Source organism: Rhinopithecus roxellana, chromosome 8 (genome assembly GCF_007565055.1).
Source record: "Rhinopithecus roxellana isolate Shanxi Qingling chromosome 8, ASM756505v1, whole genome shotgun sequence".
Lineage (NCBI taxonomy): Eukaryota > Metazoa > Chordata > Mammalia > Primates > Cercopithecidae > Rhinopithecus > Rhinopithecus roxellana.
The window spans coordinates 123970708-123997190 of record NC_044556.1 but is presented as its reverse complement, the minus strand read 5'-3'; the positions used below and the strand labels follow the sequence as shown (position 1 = coordinate 123997190).

The 26483-nt window shown below is 37.1% G+C and overlaps 1 protein-coding gene and 1 pseudogene across 3 annotated transcripts in view; both read left to right on the top strand.

The window, feature by feature from the left end:
* The window catches only part of RC3H1 (ring finger and CCCH-type domains 1), a 93180-nt gene that overhangs the window by 34277 nt on the left and 32420 nt on the right, over positions 1–26483 (top strand). For 2 of the 3 annotated variants that reach the window (XM_010367375.2, XM_010367374.2), the window contains exons 3-11: positions 4399–4519; positions 5353–5592; positions 6103–6278; positions 10486–10686; positions 12825–12957; positions 18023–18141; positions 20021–20133; positions 24894–25175; positions 25829–26043. In XM_010367375.2, the coding sequence (XP_010365677.1) occupies positions 4399–4519; positions 5353–5592; positions 6103–6278; positions 10486–10686; positions 12825–12957; positions 18023–18141; positions 20021–20133; positions 24894–25175; positions 25829–26043 (1600 nt within the window). The remainder of the gene's footprint in view (positions 1–4398; positions 4520–5352; positions 5593–6102; positions 6279–10485; positions 10687–12824; positions 12958–18022; positions 18142–20020; positions 20134–24893; positions 25176–25828; positions 26044–26483) is intronic. The other variant, XM_030935721.1, reaches the window with a different exon arrangement.
* LOC115899373 lies at positions 21206–21324 on the top strand (annotated as a pseudogene).

The window sequence follows — 26483 nt, the reverse complement described above, 5'->3', positions numbered from 1 at the left end:
AAAATCCTATTTCTGATAAAGATTTATGTGTAAAATATGTGAGGAACTGTTACAACTCAGTGATAAAAAGACAACCCAATTTTTAAAATGGACAAAGAGCTGAACAATCACCTCGTCAAATAGATTATACAAATGGCAAATCAGCAAAATGAAAAGTAGCTGAGCAGTTTGTCTTTAAGTAATTGCAAATTAAAGCAAGTGAGAAACCACTACACACGAATTAGAATGACGAAAATCCAAAACATTAGCAACACCAAATGCTGGTGAGGATATGGAGCAACAAAACCTCTCATCCTTTTGGAAATGAAAAATGGTATAGCTACTTTGCAAGACAGTTTGGCAGTTTCTTTATAAGCTTAACATAATAGATATTTACCCAGTTAACTTGAAAATTTTATGTCTACACAGAAACCCACACATGACTATTTATAACAACTTTATTCATGATTGCCAAAAAATGAGAGCACTTGAGATATCTTTTAATAGGTGAATGGATAAACAGTGGTATATCCATACAGTGGAACATTGTATAAAATGAAGTAATAAAAAGACATAGCTGTCAAGTCACAAAAAGACATAGATACATCTCAATGTATATAACTGCTAAGTGAAAGATAGCAGTGTGAAAAGGCCACATACTGTATGATTCCAATTATGTGATATCTGTAAAAGGTAAAACCATAGCAACAATAGAAGTATCAGTGGTTGCCATGGATTTAGGAGTAGGGAGGGAGGATTGAATTGGTAAAACAGTATTTCTTAGGGCAGTAAAGCTGTTCTTTATGATTCTATAATTGTTGCTATATGACACTGAATTTGCAAAAACTGTAGAACTTTATAAAGATTATGGCAAACAATCTGAAGTATATGAAACAATTTCACTAAAGGGGTGGAGGAGAAAGAGGATTATGTAAGATTAAAGATGGAGGAAGATATTATCTATAAGCAGTGTACTCTAGTCTTTTCCCACAGGGGTACAAATTCTGATACTGCTGTATATATAAAACATATTAGAATTGAACAGTTAAGTAAATGAATGGCAAATGGTTGGAGCCAGTTTACAGATAAGCAAGGAGGAAGAGGTTAGAATGATTCATGTGGTAATGGATTAGAGTTGGAGGCATCAATATGAACTCATTTTTAGCTTGATATGGATACAGATGGTTGCATACAGAAATAGATACGTGTATATCTCGGGTTATTACACTGACATATTTCCTTGCTCTGTCATCTAAAATGGCCTAGAAAGAACAGCACCCCAATAGCAATGTGCAAACATAGCATTCATATCTTGGTTTCTAATACCATTCTCCAATAAAGAGAACCAGAGTTCCTTGGAGAAATGGCTAATTCTAAGACTGAGACAGGAAATACACAAAATGAGTCTGGAGTAGCTTGTAGCACTGGAAAGTGTAGAGAAGTATTCAAAACACACACAGACACATACACAGAGTAATGGGGGCTATATCAAAGGCACACAGGAGCCAACTGAAAGAGCTCTCAGTGGCCAAAGCTAAAACAGTTTGAACAACAAAATAAATGGAACTGGATTATAACCCAGGTATAAGATAAATATCCTTGAGTCTACATGATAAAATTAAATGATTGAATAAATAAATGGAAGAAAGAAACAAATCTCCCATGCAGAATTCCAAATTAATTACATAAATATTCTGCTCTCAAGGATGGAGAGTGTGTGTGGGCTATGCGTAGTGACTCCTTTCAAAAAGTACAATTTGGAAGGTGGGAGATTATGGAACTTTATAGTGGAGAAACCTGGTAAACACTGACTAAACCAGCTGATCAAATTTAACATCAGCAGTAATAAGTCATGTTGGTGGTATGTAGCTTTGATGTGCTGTGATAAAAATGGTAATTTTCCCCTATGATCTTCCAAAAATCCATAACCACAGTATACTCATGAGAAAAATGACAGATCCTAGATCCCAGTTTAGGGGCATTCTGCAACATACCAGACCAGTACTCCTCAAAACTGTCAAGGTCATTAAAACAAGGAAAGTCTGAGAAAGCTGTCCAAGCCAAGAGGAACTTAAAGAGACATGGAAGGGCCAGCGCAGTGGCTCACACCTGTAATCCCAGCGCTTTGGGAGGCTGAGTTGGGCAGATCACTTGAGGCCGGGAGTTGGAGACCAGCCTGGCCAACACAGTGAAATCCCGTCCTACTAAAAATACACAAAATTAGCTGGGCATGGTGGCGCATGCCTATAATCCCAGCTACTCGGGAGGCTGAGGCATGAGAATCTCTTGAACCTGGTAGGTGGAAGTTGCAGTGAGCCGAGATTATGCCACTGTACTCCAACCTGGGCGACAGAGTGAGACTTTGTCTCAACTTAAAAAAAAAAAAAAGGGAGAGACATGGAGGGAGAGAGGGAGGCCAAGGTGGGTGGAGGCCAGGAGTTTGAGGCCAGTCTGGGCGATGTAGTGGGACCTCCATCTCTACGAAACAATACAAAATTAGCTGGGTGTAGTGGCGTGTGCCTACAGTCCCAGCTACTCAGGAGTCTGAGGTGGGGGATCACTTGAACCTGGGAGGCAGAGGTTGCAGTGAGCCCAGATGCTGCCACTGCCCTCCAGCCTGAGTGACAGAGCAAGACTCTGTCTCTGAAGACTAACTGTAATACGGTATCCTGAATGGGATCCTGGAACTGAGAAAGAACATTAGTTGAAAACTAAGGATATCTGATTAACATATGGATTTTAATTGTTAATTATGAATGTGTTGATATTGGCTCATTAATTTTAACAAATGTACCATACCAATGTAAGATGTTAATAATAGGGGAAACTGTTAGCTGGGCGTGGTTACTTGCTCCTGTAGTCCCAGCTACTCAGGAGGCTGAGGCAGAAGAATCACTTGAACCCGGGAGGTGGAGGTTGCAGTGAGCCAAGATGGTGCCACTGCAGTCCAGCCTGGGTGACAGAGGGAGACTCCGTCTCAAAAATAATAGTAGTAATAATAAGAGGGGAAACTGAATACAGGATAATGAGAATTCTGTGTACTATCTTTGCCACTTTTCTGTAAATCTAAAACTGTTCTACAAAATAAAGTTTACTAGGCAAAATGGGCAAAAGATCTGAATAGACATTCCTCCAGAGAAGATATACAAGTGGATAATAAGCATATGAAAGGATGGTCAACATCATTAGCTATCAGGGAAATACAAATCAAAACCGCAATGAAGTCGGAGGAAGATAGATGGGAAGAAGAGATAATTATCAAAGAATACCAAGCTTCAGTTAGACCAGATGAATACCTTTAGTGATCTGTTGCACAGAATAGTGACTGTAAATAGTAATACATTGTATGTTTCAAAATTGCTAAAAGAGTAGATTTTACTTAAAATCTACAAAAAAAATGTGAGGTGATGAATTTGTTAATTAACCTGCTTTAGTCATCTCATGTTGTAAACGTATCAATCAAAAGTCACGTTGTACCCCATAAATATATGCAATTATTATTAATTTAAAATAAAATTTAGAAAAACCACAATGAATTACTACTTTCCACCCAACAGGATAGCTATAATAAAGATAATAATAAGTAGAAGAATTATCTTTCTACATTAAATGTAGAAGTATTGGAACCCTTATACACTCCTGGTGGGCATATAAAATGCTACTCTGCTTTTGGAAAATAGTTTGGCAGTTTTTCAAAAGGTTAAATACAGATTCCTAGTTATATACCAAAGAGCAACAAAAACTTTTGTCCACAAAAACTTGTACACAGATGTTCATAGCAGCATTATTCATAGTAGTCAAAAATAGAAACAACTCATATGTCTGTCAATTGATGATTGTATAAATAAAGTGTGGTATATTTATACAATGGAATGTTATTCAGTGATGAAAATGAAGTACTGATACAACCTGGAAGACCTTTGAAAACATTGTTAAGTGAAAGAAGCAAGTCAGAAAAGACTATATATTGTGTTGATTTTGCTTGTACGAAATGTCCAGAATAGGCAAATCCATAGAAAATACATTCATCTTTCCAAAGGTTGGTGGATGGTTGGGAAAAAATAAGGGGTAATTGTTAAAAGGGTACTGTGTTTCTTTTTGGGCTAATGAAAAGGTTCTAAAGTTCATTGTGGTTATGTTTGCACAACTGTGAATATACTGAAAACCATGGAATTGTATATACTTTAAACCAATCAGTTGTATGGTATGTGGATTTTATCTTAATTAGGCTGTTAGAGAAACAAAACAAAGGAATGCAAAGATACGTGTTAATAGGAAAGATCTTTTGAAAGAATTCAGTAAATTCAGTGGGTGTTTTGATGTTGCCGGTGTTAGCATTATGAGTCCATAAACTATACTAAATAAAACATTTAATTAATGAATCGAGCACTCATACAGATCTTTTCTTTTGGCCTCCAGGTCCCTGAGCAGCAACCTATTACTTTGTGTAGTGGGGTTGAAGACACAAAGCATTATGAGGAAGCTAAGAAATGTGTAGAAGAATTAGCATTGTACTTAAAACCGCTCAGCAGTGCTAGAGGTAAGTTTGTTTTTGTTTCTTATTTAGAGTAAAATTGCTTTTTTAAATACTCAGTACATAATCCTATATATTATAAGTCCTGAGAAATTCCCAAAAAACCTACTAGAGGTAAATTTGATGCAATTATCCATACTAAGTTAATGTCTACTAAAGAAACTTGTTACCATAAAAATTGTGAGCTATTAAGTGAATATTAATGAAATTTACCAATTGTAAACTAAACTCATTTTGTGCTAAATATCATTACACAAACCACAGCAAATAAAATAGTGAATTTTGAGTTTATGTAATGATGGAAACATTATTTGAATGATCATAAAAGCAAATGTAACTACTTACCTCAGAAGTGCTTTCCATCATTTGACAACTCTGAATGGTTTGCCTTCTATCCAGTTTTATATGCTATGCTATAGGCGGTATAATAAATATGGAAGTTGCCATTACTGCACAGAAAGGGCTTGCTATTTAATTAGGAAAGTAAAATTAACCACTATGAAATAATATACCAGAACTCTTAGGACCTCAAGATTTAGATTTTAAACTAATTATCAATGTTGTCTAGTCCTTTTTTCTTTCTTCCTCTATGATTAAAATGAGTAATGGTATATTTAATGTTGTAATGAATGTTAAATGCACATGAGATAACTCATGTATACATTTGTATACTTTAAAAATATATACATAAGTAAGCTTTACGTGTGTGGTTTTATTTGTTGTTTATTTTAAATACTGTAGTCTCTTCACATACTCACAAGTTAACCCAACAGAAGAATTGCTCCTGGACTTTAAAATTGCATTTTGAACCTAGGAATAACTTCTTTCCTCTTTTAAAGGAGTGGGTCTGAACAGCACTACTCAGAGTGTTCTGAGTCGCCCAATGCAGAGGAAGCTTGTGACTCTAGTCCACTGTCAACTAGTAGAAGAAGAAGGCAGGATTCGTGCCATGAGGGCAGCTCGATCTTTAGGTGAACGAACAGTTACAGAGCTCATTCTCCAGCACCAGAATCCTCAGCAACTTTCTTCCAATCTTTGGGCAGCAGTAAGGGCTAGAGGATGCCAGTTCCTTGGACCAGGTACATAATTAAGTTTTGGTATTTATTCTGCTGGTAGTTCTGAAATTATGATGTAGGAATTATAAGTGATGTACAAAGCCTAGTTCTTTGCAGTATTTTATTGTTACCAAGTAATGTCTTGTTTGATGTTCATGGCTTGGGCAATTCCACATAACTTAGTGGACTTACTAAGTGAACTTAAAACTTTTCTCTTAATGCCAAAAGTTGTTTCTTTTTTTAAGTTTTTAAATTTTTCCTTTTTTTCACACCTGTCGCAGGAAGTTCATTCATTTTGATAGAAGTTTTTCTTAAATATATTAATCACTTAATCCGTTTTCTTTATAAAATATATAGAATGTAGTACAAAATTGCCCACAAAAATGGTGTAAAAGTGTGTTGCTGGTTAATCTTTTTGTATTGCCAGTTAATTGAGTGAACAGCTGCAGAAATGATTAAATATTCCCCTTCTAATAAATGGATTTATCTTATCTATGTACTTGATAAATTTTGGTTTTGCCCAACTTTCCCTAGCAATGCAGGAGGAAGCTTTAAAGCTGGTTCTGCTGGCCTTAGAAGATGGTTCTGCTTTGTCAAGAAAAGTATTGGTTCTCTTTGTGGTGCAAAGGTTGGAGCCACGGTTTCCTCAAGCCTCTAAAACTAGCATTGGGCATGTTGTTCAGCTCCTTTATAGAGCCTCCTGTTTCAAGGTATGAACCTACATTAAAGCTCAGCTTGAAAGGAAGCATTGTTATTTCCCCAAACTTAAGTAATAAAACTTTGAGTTTAATAAAGTTGCCTGTGTCTTTTCAGAAAATTTCAGCAATTTTTCTGTATTCTTTTAAAGAATGTAGATGGTGTCTTATTATAGTTAAATCCTATTATATTGAATTTTTGTATGTTCGATATTGAACAACATAGATCAAATCAAGGTTTATAGATTTTTGTATTCGAAGAGACTAAGAAACTTTGTCAATTTCTTACCAAGACTGTGCAGAATTGGTCTGAAGACAGAGTTATTGAAGCACAAATAAATTTTATTTATTTATTTTTATTTTTTTGAGACGAAGTCTTGCTGTTGCCCAGGCTGGAGTGTAGTGCACGATCTCTGCTTACTGCAGCCTCTACCTCCTGGGTTCAAGCGATTCTCCTGTCTCAGCCTCCCGAATAGCTGGGATTACAGGTGCCCATCACCATGCCCGGCTAATTTTTGTATTTTTAGTAGAGACGGAGTTTTACCATGTTGGCCAGGCTGGTCTCGAACTCCTGACCTCAGGTGATCTGCACGCCTCAGCCTCCCAAAATGCTGGGATTACAAGCGTGAGCCAGCGTGCCCAGCCAAATAAATTTTATTCAGAGATTTTTTCCTAGTGTAATTCCACATATACAATGAAGTTCCATTTGCCATTTCAGTTTATATGGTAATACTGGACATAGTCTCTTATCCCAAATTGAATAAGCACTGCCTCAAACATTGCTACTCACCATGTATCATTTATTGTTCTTCCAGTATTATTTTTCTGACTTTTTTTTTGAGATGCAGTCTTGCTCTGTCACCCAGTCTGGAGTGCAGTGGTGTAGTCTTGGCTCACTGCATCCTCTGCCTTCTGGGTAAAGCAGTTCTCCTGCTTCCAGCCTTCTAAGTAGCTGGGATTACAGGTGCCTGCCACCATACCTGGCTAATTTTTTTTTTTTTAACTTTTAGTAAAGACAGGGTTTCACCATGTTGGCCAGGCTGGTCTTGAACTCCTGACCTCAGATGATCTGCCCACCTCGGTCTCCCAAAGTGCTGGGATTACAGGCATGACCCACCATACGCAGCCTATTTTCCTGACTTTTAAAAATCAAACTGTCTTGATTCTGACACAGCTTATAACCAGTACTTGAAAACCGTGTCTTTAAAAAAATTGTTAATTCATTCATGCTAGCTGTAAGGAAATCCATTCTCAGATCACCACATTCTTGTCATCTGACACTCATAAACTAAAAAAATGCCACATTAGCTATTCTACTAAATTCTGTTCTCTCATCCTTTGAGAAGGAGGAAATGGCTTACAAAATTAGCAGGAGGGCATATATATTTCATTTAAACAAAATTTTTAAAGCTCTAGCTAAATGCTGGTCTTATTCTGTGTCTTTGTGGAGTCAGACTATATGTTGAAAATGGGCCTCTATTTTCTGTAGGTACCTCTGAAGCTGTAAGAACCTCTAGCTAAAATTACTTTAACTGGTCCAGATTGTCTCTGAATAACTCACTCTTGTTGTAGTGGTTAGAGTAACATGATTTTACAGTGTAGTTCAGAATACATTCTGGAACGTCTGTCTGCTTCCATTGTTAATTGTTATCCATTAACAGCACCAGACAGATACAATATAGGAAGCTTTGGAAAGAAAACATTCAACCTTCCCCTGTAAAGAAGAATATGTGACTCAAGAAAACCCAGAATACCCATGAAGTGAACCTCTCTGAACTCTAAAGCATTAACAGGAATATGGCCAGGCGCAGTAGCTCACACCTGTATTTCCAGCAGTTTGGGAGGCTGAGGTGGGCAGATCATTTGAGTTCGAGACCAACCTGGCCAACTTAGTGAAAAAACCTGTGTCTACTAAAAATCAAAAATAAAAAAAATTAGCCAGTTGTGGTGGCACACACCTGTAATCCCAGCTACTGGGGAGGGTGAGGCAGGAGAATTGCTTGAACCCGGGAGACAGAGGTTACAGTGAGCCAAGATCGTGCCACTGCACTCTAGCCTGAGTGACAGAGCAAGACTCCACCTAAAAAAAAAAAAAAAATAGGAATAAAGAAAATTAGAAATTTGTAAAAATCTGCTTTTTCACTCAGGTCATGATTATTTTCCTTGCAGGAATCTGTATCCATACAGCTGTATTCCGGCTGTGTCCTTTTAGTGTCTCCTGTATTTCCATTGGAAAAGCCTTTTGAGCTGCAAGATAATTTGATCTTTCTTAGTAGAATAAAGTTCTGAGACTTAGACATTTCATCTCTTGGAAGTCCTTGATTGTTTTTAGTTAAAGATTGAGTGGTGAGAGCCAAGTTCAAGGAACCATTGTTACATATAGAAAGCATACTTTACATTTTAATGAGGTTCAGCATATATTGAGGGAGTGCTAAACATATGCATTTGGTCTTTTGACTTGCCTTTTAATAATGGCACAATATATTCAGTTTTTGTGACTATAGTTCTTGATTTTTTTTTCTTCTTCTTTTTTTTTTTTTTTTTTTTTGAGACGGAATCTTGCTCTGTCGCCCGGGCTGGAGTGCAGTGGCCGGATCTCAGCTCACTGCAAGCTCCGCCTCCCGGGTGTACGCCATTCTCCTGCCTCAGCCTCCGGAGTAGCTGGGACTACAGGCGCCCGCCACCTCGCCCGGCTAGTTTTTTTGTATTTTTAGTAGAGACGGGGTTTCACCGTGTTAGCCAGGATGGTCTCCATCTCCTGACCTCGTGATCCGCCCGTCTCGGCCTCCCAAAGTGCTGGGATTACAGGCTTGAGCCACCACGCCCGGCCAGTTCTTGATTTTTATCGATTTGGTCTTATATAGATGTTCCTAACAAAAAGTAAGTTAGACTTTCTTCCTTGTAATACGAGTAGAATGCATTTATTTATTTACTTGTTTTTTGAGCGATAGAGTCTTGTCGTGTTGCCCAGGCTGGCCTTCAACTCTTGGGCTTAAGCAATCCCTCCGCTCAGCCTCAGTAGCTGGACTACAGGCACATGCCACCACTCACATTAATTTTATATCAGTGTGACTTAGAAGTCCTGATTACAATATTTTGTAGTTTCTTTGGTGAGAGGGAAAAAAACGGGAATTACATACAAGAAGAATATGAGTCCTTATGGCAATAAAAGGTTAACAAGGCAAAATGTGTTCTGAAATATATTAGGGTAGAGGTTATCTTAAGCTACACTTAATTATTTTGCTTTGATTTGTTAAGCATTTGGCCTAAATCCAACTTGACTCAGAATGTAAGTTATTGGGGTGATACCAGTACACCTACCTCAACAAGAGAAGTCAATGACTTGATCCAGTGCTATAATGGTTAATAATATAATTTAATATATTGGCTGGCACATGCCAGGTGCTCAAAACGTGGTAGCTATTTTTATTACTAAATGATATTATTTAATCATAATCATTATGATTAGTCTAGCATCTCACACTTTACACTTTCTGGTAGTAGCCCATCCCACAAAACTCCATGGAGAATTAAGCCAATTACAAATTAAATCATTTTTAGAATTAAACCAGCATCTGAAGCTCTGCAGTCATCAATCCCAGCTAGCTCATTGTCAGGCAAGCCCAAGAGTCATAATCCACATTTATGGAGAAGAAACATTGTTTTTCAGAATATGTAATCGTATTAGTGCTTTTTTCTTTTCAAAAATGCATATACACACATACACACCTTAAACTGCATGTGTATGTTGAAGTCTGTCAAATCATTGGATTTCATTCCAGCACATACAGATTGACTATACAAAAACCCAAAATCCAAAACTTTTTGAACACCAGCATGATGCTCACATGCTCATTGGAGCGTTTCGGATTTTCAGAGTAAGGATACTCAAGTGGTTTAATGCAGATATTCCAAAATTTGAAAAAATCTGAAATCTGATAACACTTCTGGCCCAGGCATTTTGGATAAAAGATTTTCAGCCTGTTTATTCTTTCTGAAAGACCTATCGAGAAAATGTTGGCCTAAATCCAACTTGACTCAGAATGGGATGATAACAATATACCTACCTCAACAAGTTGAGGAGAAAATATTTTGCAGGCAAATGGTATATTCATTTAATCTTGTTGTTGCTGCTAAAATTGTTACGTTAAAAATTATGTGTTCCTATAAAGCATAAACTAATTTTTTTGACTTCATTATGAGATTATTTGTGTCTTATTAGGTCACCAAACGTGATGAAGACTCTTCTTTGATGCAGCTGAAAGAAGAATTTAGAACCTATGAAGCTCTGCGGCGAGAACATGACTCCCAGATAGTGCAGATTGCTATGGAAGCAGGCTTACGAATTGCACCAGACCAATGGTCCTCTTTACTTTATGGAGACCAGTCTCACAAATCTCATATGCAGTCCATTATTGACAAGGTAGAACCTTTTTTGTTCCTTACTTCTTAGACTAATCTTGGCCTTTTGGTAATTCATTTAACAAATGTATATTAAAGTGAATACTGTATAGCTTTTGTAAATTTTAGTTATAGCCAGTGTCGTGTCATAACCAATCACATTATAATACCACTTTGTTCATATAAAGAGATGATTAGTTTATATTTTTAATTTTATTTATTTTGTATTTTATTTTATTTTTACTAGAATCACAGAGATGATTACCCACTCTAGAGACCACTCTACATTTAATTTAGAGAAATAGAGTCAAATAGTAAGAGTAACCTAAAAAAAAATAATGAACATTTACTAAAATCTTAGTATGTATCTAGTGGTTTTAAATAATTCATTTAATCCTCTCAACAGCCCTGTATTATCCATTTTAGACAAAGACAAAGGGAAGTTAATATGTTTTTCCAGCATCACATAGATAGTAAATGACAGAAGTAGATTTGAACTTGGGCATTCTCACTGTAGAATACACTAACCTTTTACCAAGCTATTTCCCCCCGCCTTTTTTTTTTTCTATTTCTAAAGATAGAATCCCTTGAATGGGTAATACAGTGAGAATTGGGAAATACGTGTTTTAAATGCCTGGTGTAGAGTGGGCACAGTGGCTTATGCCTGTAATCTCAACACTTTGAGAGGCCAAGGTAGGAGGATTGCTTGAGGCCAGAAGTTTGGGCACAACCTGGGAAACATTGGGACACTCATTGCCACCAAAAAAAAAAAAACCATAGCCAGGTGGGGTGGTAGGCGCCTGTAGTCCCACCTAGTTGGGAGGCTGTGGTGGGAGAATCCTTGAGCTCAGGAGTTTGAGGGTGCAGTGAGCTATGTGAGACCCTGTCTCTTTAGGGGGAAAAAAAGGTGGTACATAATTTTTAGTTACAATGTAGGTTGTTTGCTCTGCCCTGTAAGTCTTCCCTGGATACCTTTAACCAGACTTTACCTGCAACTCTTAGGTTTGGACAGGAGCTTATATCTGAAGTTTTGCAACTGATTTATAATTTACAGAAATGCTTAGTAATGATCTATTAAAGGAGTACCTTTCTACCTCTGAAGAGAAACTTGGTTTGCTTTTTTCTTTTTTTTTTTTGAGATGGAGTCTTGCTCTGTCACCCAGACTGGAGTGCAATGGCACTATCTCAGCTCACTGCAATCTCTGTCTCCCAGGTTCAAGCGATTCTCCTGCCTCAGCCTCCCAGGTAGCTGGGATTACAGGCACGTGCTACCACACCCAGCGAATTTTTTGTGTCTTTAGTGAAGATGGGGTTTCACCATGTTGGCCAGGCTGATCTCGAACTCCTGACCTCGTGATCTGCCCACCACAGCCTCCCAAAGTGCTAGGATTACAGGCGTGAGCCACTGTGCCTGGCCTGGCTTGCCTTTTATAAAGATTCTACAAGGTGGTTAATCTTCCTGTCTGAACTGAACTGTGTAACTAGGTGTATATCCTACAATAATTTTCTCACATCACCCGCAGTGCTTTAAATTTAATATCCAGAGACCTTTGTACAACAAACTGGTAAACTTTGCGGTGTGTGTGATATTTCATAGAGCAACAGAACTTTCTGTAATCATGAAAATGTTCTGTGTATGCACTGTCCAATATGGTGATCACTAGTCACACATGGCTATTAAGCACTTGAAATGTGACTTTTGCAACTGATGAACTGAAATTTTTATTTTATTTAATTAACTTAAATTTAAATAACCACATATTGCTAAGGTTACGATATTGGATAATACAAAAGAGAATTTATTAAAAGTGATGAGAAAAGCACTAATTCTAGTAAATTAATGGAGAGAGAAACAGGAATTAACAATTCACAAAGATGACTCATCAATATATCTAACTGATGGGAGGCTGAATTGAGAGAGGTCTCACATTTGAAGAATGTGACAGCAGAGGCAATACAGTACACAGTGTGCCAAGCTCTGGATGCAGAGAAGTAGAGAATTTATTTAGGTAGCAAGTAATCTAATCTGCCCAAAGTGTAGGGTATATGGGAAGATAAAAATTAAATTTAATAAATTGTAAAAATGATTGTAATACAAATAATCTTTATATTTAAAAGATTATCCGACCTTTGGGAAAGTTAACATTTATCTTTTTTAAGTTGCAGACCCCAGCCTCTTTTGCACAGAGTGTTCAGGAACTAACAATTGCTCTCCAGCGGACTGGAGACCCAGCAAACTTGAACCGACTAAGACCCCATTTGGAGCTGTTAGCAAACATTGACCCTAGTCCAGGTAAACCCATGGGAAATTAATGGACTGTCTTATATGTGCCTTTCGTGCTGCTCAATGATTCTTTCATTATCTTTTGTTCTTCCTCTAGGGTTTCCCAAAGTAGTTCCTCCAGATCTTTTTTACAGTATTTTAAGTTTCCATTTTAAATATTTTCCCTCTTTATCTCAGGTTAGTTCACTTTAATATTTATTTAATACTTTTTACACTGTTGCTCATTTCATCAGGAAAATAGATCTCTCTGGGCTTCTTTATGTTTCTTCTTTCTCCCATCACAAAATTGTGTTGTATTTTACCATTCTTACCTCTTCCAAATCTCATTTTTCTCATTTTTTTTCTGTATTATGTATCCTTAGTTGCATTTCCTTGATCCTGTTTTTGCCCTCTCCATGATATCTTGTTCCTTCAAGTATCATCTCTTGTATATCTTTACTTAGGCTTTTTCTGCTCCTTCTTAAGCTGAAAATGTACCCAACCTTCATTTTTTACCTTATACTTACATCTAAGATATTTTAACTTCTCTGTGTTTATTCCTACTACTGATCTGAAGCTCTCTTAATATTCGCTAGTAGGTTCCCAGTCTCTGATTCCAAAAACTTTGTCTTAGTCTTTAAATCACTCCCATTTGTTTTCAGCATTTGGATAATGTTGTTGAGCACTTTTTTGATATCTTTCTGTGATCTCATAGTTCTCTTCTGACCTGAGTGCTACTTCTGTCATATTTGTACCATGCTTTCCCCTCCTGCCCACTAAAGAGTAGGCAGGTTATGCTCTTGGGATTTTGTTTTCTCTACATGCTCTGATGGTGGTTATTCATTCTTAGCATCAGGTATTACTTTCGTGTAGAACACAGACTCCCAAGTATCTGTCACTATTACCTCTGCATCCATTCCAGATACATCTCCCAGTGCTTGCTGAGATTCTCCATCATCTCCTCTGAGTGCTTCAAAGCAAGCTCATCATTACTTGATACTTGCTGTTCCTCTAATGTTTCCTCTTTCTGATAATGACCTCATTCTCTGAGGTATGTAAGTTTAAAACCTTAATGTTTTGTCTTGCCTCATCTTTTCCTTTCACTCGTTCTACATACCATTTCATACAATAGGATTTATCTGTTCTTTCACAATGTCCCTATATCCCCTGCTTATGATTACTTCCTTTGAGAGCCTCCTTTTCCCTGAGACTGAATGTCTTACAAGTTCCTCTACTACGAGTTCCTCCAATCCAGTCTACTTACTGCTATAAAAGAAATCACATCCCTGATCTTGCTTCCACACTCATAAATTTTCATTGTTTGTAGAATTGCTCGTGGAATAAGGTTTGACACTCATGACTATGGCATTCAGAGCCCTCTTAGTTTTTTATCAGCCTGCTTTTATAGATTTGCTCCCAAAATTGCTTAGTAAACCAGATCAATGTTACTAGAATATATAGTGATTTTTTCCCCCCACTGCTGTGCTTTGATCATCCTGAGCAGTCAAAAGAGAACTTCCACAAGTTCCTAATCCATTTTTGACCCCGTTTCTCATCTACCTACCACTTCATTTCTTGTTTTGGCACTCTCTTGAACTCAACTCCAGTCAGGCATTTATCTCCACTGCTCTATCCAAACTTATTTTGTCAAGGTCGTAAACTACTTCCATGTAGCTAATTCCAAAGGTCAGCTCTCAGTTCTTACTGTACTTGATTTAACAACATTTAACATTTTATTTATTTATTTATTTATTTTTGGAGACACAGTTTCACTCTGTCCCCCAGGCTGGAGTGCAATGGCAAGATCTCGCTTCACTGCAACCTCTGCCTCCCAGGTTCAAGCAATTCTTGTCCCGTGTAGCTAGGATTACAGGCATGCACCACCACATCCAGCTAATTTGTTACCATTATTTATTTTTATTTGTAGTATCTTTAATAGAAACAGGGTTTCACCGTGTTGGCCAGGCTATTCTCAAACTCCTGACCTCAGGTGACCCACCTGCCTCGGCCTCCCAAAGTGCTAGGATTACAGGCATGAGCCACCATGCCTGGCCATTGTTCTGTACTCTCTCTTCCTTGAAATGCTTTTTTCTTGACTTCTAGGCTACTAATTCTCTTCTTACTTTATTGGACTCTCCTCAGCATCCTCTGCTTTCTCATCTCCATATCCTGTACTCTTTGGAGTGTTCTCAGTTTAATCCTATACCTGTTTCCTAGATAATCTTATCTATCTCATAGCTTCAAATATAATTTATATAGCTCATAAATTTACTGTATTTTCATCAGTTTTGAGGTTCATAATTATTTCAGATCTTAGCGTTTCTGAAATTGGAAAGCATTTGTGTGAAGACATTATAATTAACAATCTTTTTTTTTTCTTTGGTGGCACGTAAAGTAATATGCATTACAATTGATAGTCTTTTAGAGTTTGAAATATATATCCAGCCCATGCCTTTTTCCTGAACTTGTATATAAAACTGCTTTCTCGGCCAGGTGCAGTGGCTCACGCCTGTAATCCCAGCACTTTGGGAGGCTGAGATGGGCGGATCACAAGGTCAAGAGATTGAGACCATCCTGGCCAACATGGTGAAACCCCATCTCTACTAAAAATACAAAAACTAGCTGGGCATGGTGGCGGGCCCCTGTAGTCCCAGCTGCTTGGGAGGCTGAGACGAGAATCGCTTGAACCCAGAAGGTGGAGGTTGCAGTGAGCCAAGATCATGCCACTGCACTCTAGCCTGATGACAGAGCAAGACTCTGTAAAAAAAAAAAAAAAAAAAATGCTTTCTCAGCATCCATCATCTTATATCTGATAAGCATTTCAAACTGAATCTATCTAAAAATGAGCTCTTCCCTGCCATCCTGTTTGTGGCAACTCTATCCTTCCAGTTGCTTAGTCCAAAAATCTCAACTCTTCTTTCTCTCATAATGTATATCTGATCCGTTAGCAAATTCTGTAAGCCCTACCTTTAAAATCCATCCAGAATCCATCTACCTTCACTGCTACCATCACCATCTCTCAGGGGATTATGGAATAGCCTCCTGTTGTCTAACTGATTTTAGCAAAAGAGCCAGAGTGACCCTGTCACCCTCTGCTCATAAATTCTCCTGTGGCTTTCTGTCACTCAGAGTAAAAGCCAAAATCTTTCCCATGATCTGTAGGGCCTCATGTGGTCTGGTCTTCCATTACCTCTCTCAAACCTCGTTTCCTACCCTTTTTTTCCATTTAATTTCCTCTTCTCTGGTTCTGTCTCCATGCAACATGCAGGACACACTTCTCACATTAAGGACTTTGCACTTATTCTTCCCTCTAACTTGGATGTTTTTACCTTAATATCTCCAGTAGGCACACTTAAGCCCTTCTTTCAGGTCTTTAATCAAATGTAACCTTCTCAAGGAGGACTTTTCTGGCCTCTGTCTAAATTTTTTTTTTTCTTTTGAGACAGAGTCTCCCTCTATTGACCAGGCTGGAGTGCAGTGGTGCGATCTCAGCTCACTGCAACTTCCACCTCCCAGGTTGAAGTGATTCTCCTGCCTCAGCTTCTCGAGTAGCTGGAACTACAGGCATGTGCCACCATGCCCAGCTAATTTTTTTTTGTATTTTTAGTAGAGTGCAGTGGCTCACACCTGTAATCGTAGCACTTTGGGAGGCCAAGACGAGCGGATTGCCTCTGTCTAAAATTTTACACATTGGCCCCACTTTTCTTAGTTCTATTTTTTTCAATTCAACATTATCTAAATACTACTGTATGTTTTGCTTATTTGTCTTGATTATTATCTGGCTCTTCTCCTTGAATGTAATGGGGATTTTTGTTTTAATCACTATTGCTTACCCAACACTAGAACAATAACTCAGATTTAGCAAGTGTTCCAAAAACTACTTTTTTGAATACTTATTCTCTTTACCTTTTTTCCTTTTCAGATTCCATGTGTCCTTCAAAGCCCAGTTCAAATGCCATCCCCTAGAATTCTTTCAGGATGTCTGAGCAGGAAGTTATCTCTACATCTCTCTTCTTGTTTCATTTTATGTATTTCTTTTAAAGAATATTTTATATTTAGCCTTATAGTTAATTTTTCTTTTATAAATCAAAGTGCTGGCACAGGGCAAATACCTACTAAATGAAGAAGACATGTAGCAGAGTTACTTTATATAATAGCTCTTCTATTAAAAATTTTTTTTTTTTTTTTTTGAGACGGAGTTTCGCTCTGTCACCAGGATAGAGTGCAGTGGTGTCGTCTTGGCTCACTGCAACCTCCACCTCCCAGGTTCAAGCAATTCTCCTGCCTCAGCCTCCCAAGTAACTGGGACTATAGGCCCATGCCACCACGCCTGGGTAATTTTTGTTTTAGCAGAGACGGGGTTTTTTTCATGTTGGACAGGATGGTCTCGATCTCTTGATCTTGTGATCCTCCCACCTCGGCCTCCTAAAGTGCTGAGATTACAAGCCTGAGCCACTGTGCCCGGCTTATTAAACTTTTTAAGCTTTTTGTTTACCAAAACTTGATTTATATAAAAGTTCAAAATAAACATGCAAATTGACTAACTACAGGCACTCCTCAGTTTTGTTTAGTCCGCACAGTGTTGGTCTGAGCAATGGTCTAAATTTCTTAGATGCCAACATTTTAAAACTGAAAAATTTTTACTTAAAAATCTTAAGTTTCAGGTTTCCCTGGGAAACAGTGAATGTATTTGGCAGTGCCAGCCTTGCATTGTCGCATAACTACAATCATCTAAAGCTGAGTTATAACCGTACTCTTAGATGAGGGACACCCTCTCCAGTTCAGCAGTCCCTGTCACTCGCTTTTGTCTCCTCAACCCTAAGAGTCTAATGACAGTTACCACTATTGTGTGGCCTATTTACCTCTTTCTTATTACCTTTCTTGTTCCTGTGGTTATTTCATTTTGCAACCCCAGCTTTGAAAGAATATGTCCATTCCTTTAAAATGATGGCTAGGTGAATAAGCTATTATCTAAAAAGTTAAGGTGTGAAACTTGATTTCACTGAAATGTTGTCAACTAACTCTTTTATTAATTTGATATTAGGGAAAATATTGAGTAACATTAGAGTTTAAAACATTATTATTGGTTGTATAGATGCTCCTCCTCCTACTTGGGAACAGCTGGAAAATGGGCTGGTTGCTGTGCGTACAGTGGTACATGGGCTGGTTGATTATATCCAGAACCACAGCAAAAAAGGAGCAGATCAGCAGCAGGTAAGGAAGCTGTTTAAAACTTAGAGTTAATGCACTGTGGATATGCCTTAAAACTATAGGTAAACCACTGTGGGTATACCTGCAGATGCAAAGCCAAAAAGATGACATGAATATTTTGAGACTCTGACTATAGAAACTATAAATTACCTTGGCATGGTTAACAGTTTACTGCATTAGGCTGGTAATTTTATCTGACAATATTGACATTGAATAATCCTTATTGATCTGATATCATGCTGGGGTCAGTCTTCACATTGGATATGGCAGCATTTGATGGAGAAAATAGATTCAGTGCTGAAGTTTATTCCATTTATATAAGATAATTATTCTCTTTAGTTTGTATTACATTTTGGTTTGACAATAAGTATCACTTTTTAGTGCTAATACTGTATCTTTTCAATATTCTTCAAATTTCTATAGATTTTCTTATTAAAATTAAAAATTTTTTTCATTCATAATGTCTGTTATGCCAGTGGGTCAACTTTCCCTCACAGTTTTTAGATGAAATACGATGGTAGAGTATAATAACTTCTTATAGCTAGATTTTTAAATTTTATTCCCAGTAATTTTATTTTGCTCTGAGGATTTATATTAGGTTCATTAGATCTTTTATTTTGCAGTAGTAAGCCTGTGAACTTAAAACTCTTAATTTACCAGGTTCAGGTAAACATCAATAGATTATTCAGTATTCCTTTTTGCTTAAGAGGCAAGAAATGTAAAAAGTATCCTGCTAAGTAAAATAATCTGGATATGATTTTCCTAACCTATCTAACACAGGTCAAAGCTTTTATTTATGAATAGGCATAAAAGAAAGGAGAACCTACAATTTTTAACTCTCTGTTTCATTAGACATCTTGAAGAAAATAACAAACGTAATGAGACTAACCTTTAAAGTCTGCCATATGGTGATAAAATACACTAAATTTTGTCCAGTTCAGTGTTGTGTCTCATATTTCATTAACTTTCAAATCCATCCTCCTGCCTTATCCTTGAGTTGTAGATAATATGTGTCATTTGTACTTCTGAAGATATTTTAAGTCCTTGGTATATTATTCTGCATGTCAAGAAGAATTAGTTACAGAATATTCTTTGATTATAGGGCCTTTTGTAGTTTTTGTGGTGTGTTGTAAGGAAGCATACATATAGCTGTATTGAACATTGTACAAAACAAATATTAGAAGATAATTTATATATTTGAAAGTCTTAAACTACAGTGATTTGTTTTTTCATTGTAAAATGTGGAAATGGGTTGGGCACAGTAGCTCACGCCTGTAATCCCAAGCACTTTGGGAGGCCGAGGCAGGCGGATCACCTGAGGTGAGGAGTTCGAGACCAGCCTGGTCAACATGGTGAAACCCTGTCTCTACTGAAAATACAAAAATTAGCCAGGTGCGGTGGTGGACGCCTGTAATCCCAGCTACTCGGGAGACTGAAGCAGGAGAATTGCTTTAGCTGGCAAGGTGGAAGTTGCAATGAGCCAAGATTGCGCCACTGTGCTCCAGCCTGGGCAACAGAGTAAGACTCCATCTCAAAAAAAAAAGTGGAAATGAGATCATAGTGCCCCCATGAGATTTTTCTTTTTCCATATAAAACAAGTGTAAGAAAGCCCATAAAATTTATTCAAGAATTTATGTGATGCTACTTGTTTGAGAATTAATATCAACATATCAGAGAAATTAGGACTACCTTCTTTTTGCTTTGTTTATATTTGGACTTTGAAACTTCAGACAGAATGACTTTCCAGCACTTTTGCTCTTGGTAATCTAAATAAATATGTGAATTACTTATCTAGATTATCAAAATCCTAAAATGACAACACAAAATTTATATTTTTTTGTGAAGGGTTGTTACACATCTAATATTTTGATTTTGGTTTTAGCCTCCACAGCATAGCAAATACAAAACATACATGTGTCGAGATATGAAGCAGAGAGGAGGATGCCCTCGTGGGGCCAGCTGTACGTTTGCACACTCACAGGAGGAACTGGAAAAGTAAGTGTGGAAGTCAGGAGACTTTGGAATAAGGTATAAGTGGAATAATTTGCTGACATACAGAAATACAGAAAGAGTAATTGCTTTATCTTAAATAAATAGGACATTTTTAGAATGCAACATAGCTTGAACATTCCTATTCTGAAAATCTGAAATGCTTCAATATCCAAAAATGCGTGAAAGCCAATTTGACACCACAAGTTGAAAATTCCACACCTGACCTTGTGACGGATGGCAGTCAAAACTTCATGCACAAAATTATTTAAAATAATGTATAAAATTACTTTCAGACTATGTGTAAAAGATGTATATGAAACATAAATGAATTTTGTGTTATATATTTGGGCCTTATCCCCAAGACATCTCCTTATGTATATGCAAATATTCCAAAATCCGAGACAAATCCAGTGTTTGAAACACTTCTGGTCCCAAGCATTTCAGATAAGAGATATTCAACCTGTACATAATTTTTAAAAATGAAAACCAGTTTCTTCAGCTTTTATTGCATCATGCCTATAGATAGGAAACTATTTTATGATTAGCTAAATCTAAAAGTGGGTCATTTTCACGACAAAAAAAATTAAAATTCTAATAATTTTAATCAATTTTAACTTAACTAATTGCATATTGTATTTCCAATGGAAAAATTTGCCCTTGGCTCAGTTTAACAAGTTCTTTTAAACTTCAAGGACAAGATAATTTCAGGGATGTTAAATTTTTCAGCTCATTGAAGAAAGAAAGGAGAAGCCTCTTAATTTTTTTTATTTTTATTTTATTTTATTTTATTTTATTTTTTAAAAATAGAGACAGTGTCTCCCTATGTTGCCCAGGCTGGTCTCAAACTCCTGGTCTTAAGGGATTCTCCTGCCTTGGCCTCCCAAAGTGCTAGGATTACAGGCAGGAGCCACCACACCCATTGACTCTTAATTTGTTTATAAATCCAATGTAACACTTTTATTAAATTTGACAAAGATAACACAATTAAAGAAAACTGTAAATCTATCGCATGTATTAATATTAAAAATCTAAAAAATTTAAATATAATTAAATAATACATTACAATAGATGCCATGTCTATGGGCATAATACCCTGAATCCACCTGAGCTCATCTGATCTCGGAAGCTAAGCATGGTCAGGCCCAGTTAGTACTTGGATAGGAGACTGCCTGGGAATATTGGGTGCTGTAGGTGTTTTTTTTTAAATATAAATAATATAATTTTTTTTAAAGAAAAGAAAATAGATGCCATGACTCTGCAAAATTAGTACAACATAATTATCACAACTTAGAAAATAACATGATCATATGCAAAAAATGCCAAAGGCTTTTGAATAAAATTGAATGTCAATTAAAAATCAAAATTCCAGCCAGGCACCAGTGGCTCATGCCTGTAACCCCAGCACTTTGGGAGGCCGAGGCGGGCGGATCACAAGGTCAAGAGATTGAGACCATTCTGGCCAACATTGAGAAACCCCGTCTCTACTAAAAATACAAAAATTAGCTGGGTGTGGTGGCACGCGCCTGTAGACCCAGCTACTCGGGAAGCTGAGGCAGGAGAATCTCTTGAACCCAGGAGGCGGAGGTTGCAGTGAACCGAGATTGCGCCATTGCACTCCAGCCTGAATGATAGTGCGAGACTCTGTCTCCAAAAAAAAAAAAAAAAATCAAAATTCCTTAATACAACAGAAATATCATACTTTCTCAGCATGGTAATAAATCATGTTGTAAATCAGAAGCCAACATAATAGTATGATGCTTAATTAGTAAATTATTCAATTCACTCTCATTAAAGTCAAGGATAAGGCAAAATTTTCTGCTAGTAATTAGTAGTAAAATTTTCTGCTAGTATTATTTATCATTGTGGAAGTAGTAGCTAATGTATGTAAGAAAGAATAAAATAGCCATAAAATTATTGGGAAAAAAAGTTAAAATTCAGGATCTCTTCTACTTTAGCAATAACAAAAAAAGATAAATACCAAATAATAGATTTGTAAAGAATAATCAGGGTGTATATAAATTGAACCAATAAATTACCTAGGAACATAAGAGGAATACTGAGTAAACATACTGTGTTCTTGGATAAGGTTTGACACTATAAAAGTTCTATTTTCCCGTAGACAATAAATTCCAAGAAATCCAAATTTAAATCTCACCATGATGATGTTAAGATCCTATCAAAAATTCACTTGTAAAGAAAAAATATGTACAAATAGCCAGGAAAATTCTGAAAAAGAAGTTTTTGACAGGAACTAGACTAATAACTATTAACCTATATTATGGACTACAGTGAATAAAAGACTGTAGTCTTTTGCATAGGAATAGATAGATTAATGAAATGCAATAGAGAATCTAGGAGGAGTCTGAGATGCATGTAGGAGCTTAGCATATGTGCTTAAGGTGGCATTTCACATCAGTGACCAAAAGAATGATGGAAAATAACTGTCACCTATTTGAAAAATAGAGCTGAATTCTTACCACAATCTTTATACTACAGTGAACTCTAGATGTGTAAGAGATTTAAATATTTAGGAAGAAAGAAACCACAGAGTAGTGAGAGGGTTTTTGTTTGTTTGTTTTTAGTTGTTAAGGAAAGAAGGAAAATATTTTTTTAATAACTGCAACCCAGCATCCATAAAGGGAAAGATTGATAAATTTGATTACATAAAAATTATAAAACTAAGATATGGTACAAATACAGTTTTTTATAAAGAGCTTGGTGAGGAAATGACATACAGAGGGCTGATATGCTAACATAAAATGAGCTCTTACAAATCTGTAAGGAGGAGAGGAACCAATAGATTTATGGATCATAAACATAGTTTACAGAAGAAGTACTAATGACCAATTATTCTGTGAAACTATGTTCAATCTCACTAGTTGTTAAAGAAATGCAAATTAAAGCAACTTAGTATTTTTGGACTACCAAGTTAACAAAGACCAGTACTACCCAGTATTTGAGGTTTTGAAAGAAAGACATTTTCCTTCATGATTAGTAGGACTTAAAATAGTTTTAGAGAGCAGTATGATATAAAAATTTCTAATTTGCATGCTCTTTGACCTCATTCTGCCTTTGCTTATTTGGTTATTCACACAAGGTGTAAGTACATGTTCATAATTATCTGTTACCTTTTTTATTGTTTATTTATTTATTTATTTTGAGACAGGGTCTCACTGTCTTCCAGGCTGGAGTGTAGTGATGTGATCATGGCCCACTGCAGCCTCGACTTCCAGGCTCCAGTGATCCTCTCACCTCACCCTCCCAAGAAACTGGGACCACAGGTGCATGCCACCATGCCCAGTAATTTTTGTATTTTTGGTAGAGACAGAGTTTTCCCATGTTTCCCAGGCTGTTCCTGAACTCCTGAGCTCAAGTGATCCACCTACCTCAGCCTCCCAAAGTGCTGGGATTATAGGTGTGAGCCACTGTGCCCAGCCGAGGTTTTATTTTTGAAAATGAAAATGCATTAGCAGTTGTAAATGGGCTTGCTTTCATTGTTGAGGAACAAGGATCCTGGAGTCTGATGGCTTATATTGTTTCCTTTGGTTAGATTTCAGAATCGATATGCTTGTTGTACCACAGCATCTGTTTAAACTTAGGCAATTATTTTGTTTTGGTTCCGTTAACCTACTTTTAAAATAACTTTAATTTTGTGTTGGCAGGCATAACATCAGCATCTCTGCAGCAGTTCTAATAAAAGTCACTATCCTTAATTGCTTAAATTTTTTTTTTGAAACAGGGTCTCACTGTGTTGCCCAGACTAGAGTACAGTGGTGCAGTCTTGGTTCACTGCAACCTCCGCCTCATAGGCTCAAGTGATCCTCCTGCCTCAGCCTCCTGAGTAGCTGGAACCACAGGCGTGCACCACCATACCCGGTTAAGTTTTTATATTTTTGGTAAAGACAGGGTTTCACTATGTTGCTCAGGCTGCTCTCAAACTCCTGAGCTCAAGTGATTCGCCCGCTTCAGCCTCTCAGAGTGCTGGGATTACTGGTGTGAGCCATAGTGCCTGGCTGCTTAAATTTTTTAATGGAGTAAATGATAAATGTTTCACAGTGCATACTGGCTTTGTTTTTCTTTATTCCTAGTTTTTAACATTGGCTCATTGTATCCCAAGGCATTTGAGGGGCAGCTGAAGTAAAATATTTCAGAAACTATCTTCTGAAGATTTTTCTACTAGCTTCTCCAATAAGTTTTAGAAATACAAATGTCCACAGAAATATATTATAGCAAAAATATTAATAGCATATTTTATAATATGACAAATGTAACTCTTTTTTTTTTTTTTTTTGAGACGGAATCTCACTCTTTGGCCGGGCTGGAGTTCAGTGGTACGATCTCGGCTCACTGCAACCTCTGCCTCCCAGGTTCAAGCGATTCTCCTGCCTTAGCCTCCCGAGTGGTTGGGACCACAGGCACACGCCACCACACCCAGCTAATTTTTGTATTTTTAATAGAGACGGGGCTTCACCATGTTGGCCAGGTCTCTATCTTTTGACATCGTGATCCACCCGCCTCAGCCTCCCAAAGTGCTAGGATTACAGGCATGAGCCACAGCACCCAGTCTATGTTACACATTTTTATGAGGAATTTTATACTTAATCTATATGTCTTTGCTGCTTGGGATTTTATGGAAAATATACACACTGATAGAGTTAATGTTTCAAGAGAGAATATTTCTAGAAAATAATGTTAAGTACATTTTAGTTCTTGGTTTTGCTTTTATATTTGCTTTTTGATATGTGCCTATGCTTTTTATATAGATTTCGTAAAATGAACAAGCGCCTGGTTCCAAGAAGACCCTTGAGTGCCTCTTTGGGTCAACTTAATGAGGTGGGCCTGCCTTCAGCAGCTATCCTTCCAGATGAAGGTGCAGTGGATCTCCCTAGCAGAAAACCTCCTGCTCTGCCAAATGGAATTGTATCAACAGGGAATACAGTAACACAGCTTATTCCACGAGGGACAGACCCCAGCTATGATTCTAGTCTGAAACCAGGAAAAATAGATCATCTGAGCAGTAGTGCTCCTGGATCCCCTCCTGACCTGTACGTCATTTTTCCTAACTCTTTTTTTCAAAATTTCTTCTTCATAAAGTCGAAGGAAGAAAGAACAATTAATGTTCGGGTTTAAAAAAAAAAAAAAAAAACTCTGATTTTTTTTTTTTTTTTTGGCTTTTATTTTGTTGTTTTTTTATTCCCCATGCTAGTGTTTTTTAAGAAACTATTAGCATAGCCAGGCATGGTGGCTCATGCCTATAATCCCAGCACTTTGAGAGGCTGAGGTGGACAGATCACTTGAGGCCAGGAGTTCGAAACCAGCCTGGCCAACATGGTGAAACCCATTTCTGCTAACAATACAAAACTTAGCCAGGCATGGTAGCACATGCCTGTAATCCCAGCTACTTGGGAGGCTGAGGCATGAGAATCGCTTGAACCCAGGAGGCAGAGGTTGCAGTGAGCCAAGATCATACCACTGCACTCCAGCCTGGGTGACAGAGCGAGACTCTGTCTCAAAAAAAAAAAAGAAAAGAAAAGAAACAACGTGGGGAAATAAGATAAAAAATTGCAAATTTTGTAGAAGGTATGACTATTAGAATAAGTGAGTTTCCCAAATTGTAGCAGTCTTTTTTACTTGTAACAATTTATACACATGAGTATTTTAAAGACCTTAAACAAATTCCATAATATTATTCCCTTAGGCTAGAATCTGTTCCTAAGAGTATTTCTGCCTTACCTGTGAATCCACATCCTATACCTCCAAGGGGGCCAACAGATCTGCCTCCAATGCCTGTCACCAAACCACTTCAGATGGTACCTCGAGGTTCTCAGTTATATCCAGCACAACAGACAGATGTTTATTATCAGGATCCGCGAGGAGCGGCTCCACCATTTGAACCAGCACCTTATCAGCAGGGTAACGATTTTTCATTTATATTGCTTGCTTTTCTTAGGAGTTACCAGAACTGCTCAGGTCAGAGTGATCATTTACACAGTAGCCTCTTTAAGATAAATAAATGTATAAATGCACTTTTTAATACTTTGGAAAAATTGGATTTTATGATCAACTAAATACTATGAAATAAATGAAACAAAGTAATAAAAATCAAACCGCCTTATCTACTAAAAGCAGTTGCATAATACATGTGTTCATATATAATATTTATGGAAATAAGTCACACAGTAGGCATTGGAATTTTGCTGAGTAAGGCAGTATATATTCTCCTGACCAAAATTTTCTTCAAGCATGAAAAAAGAATTAATATTATAGTGTGTGTAAATTAAACATCCACAGTACATTTTTCTTCCTTTCAATTATTATTATTCTGGGCCCTGTAATATATATGAAAAAATGCA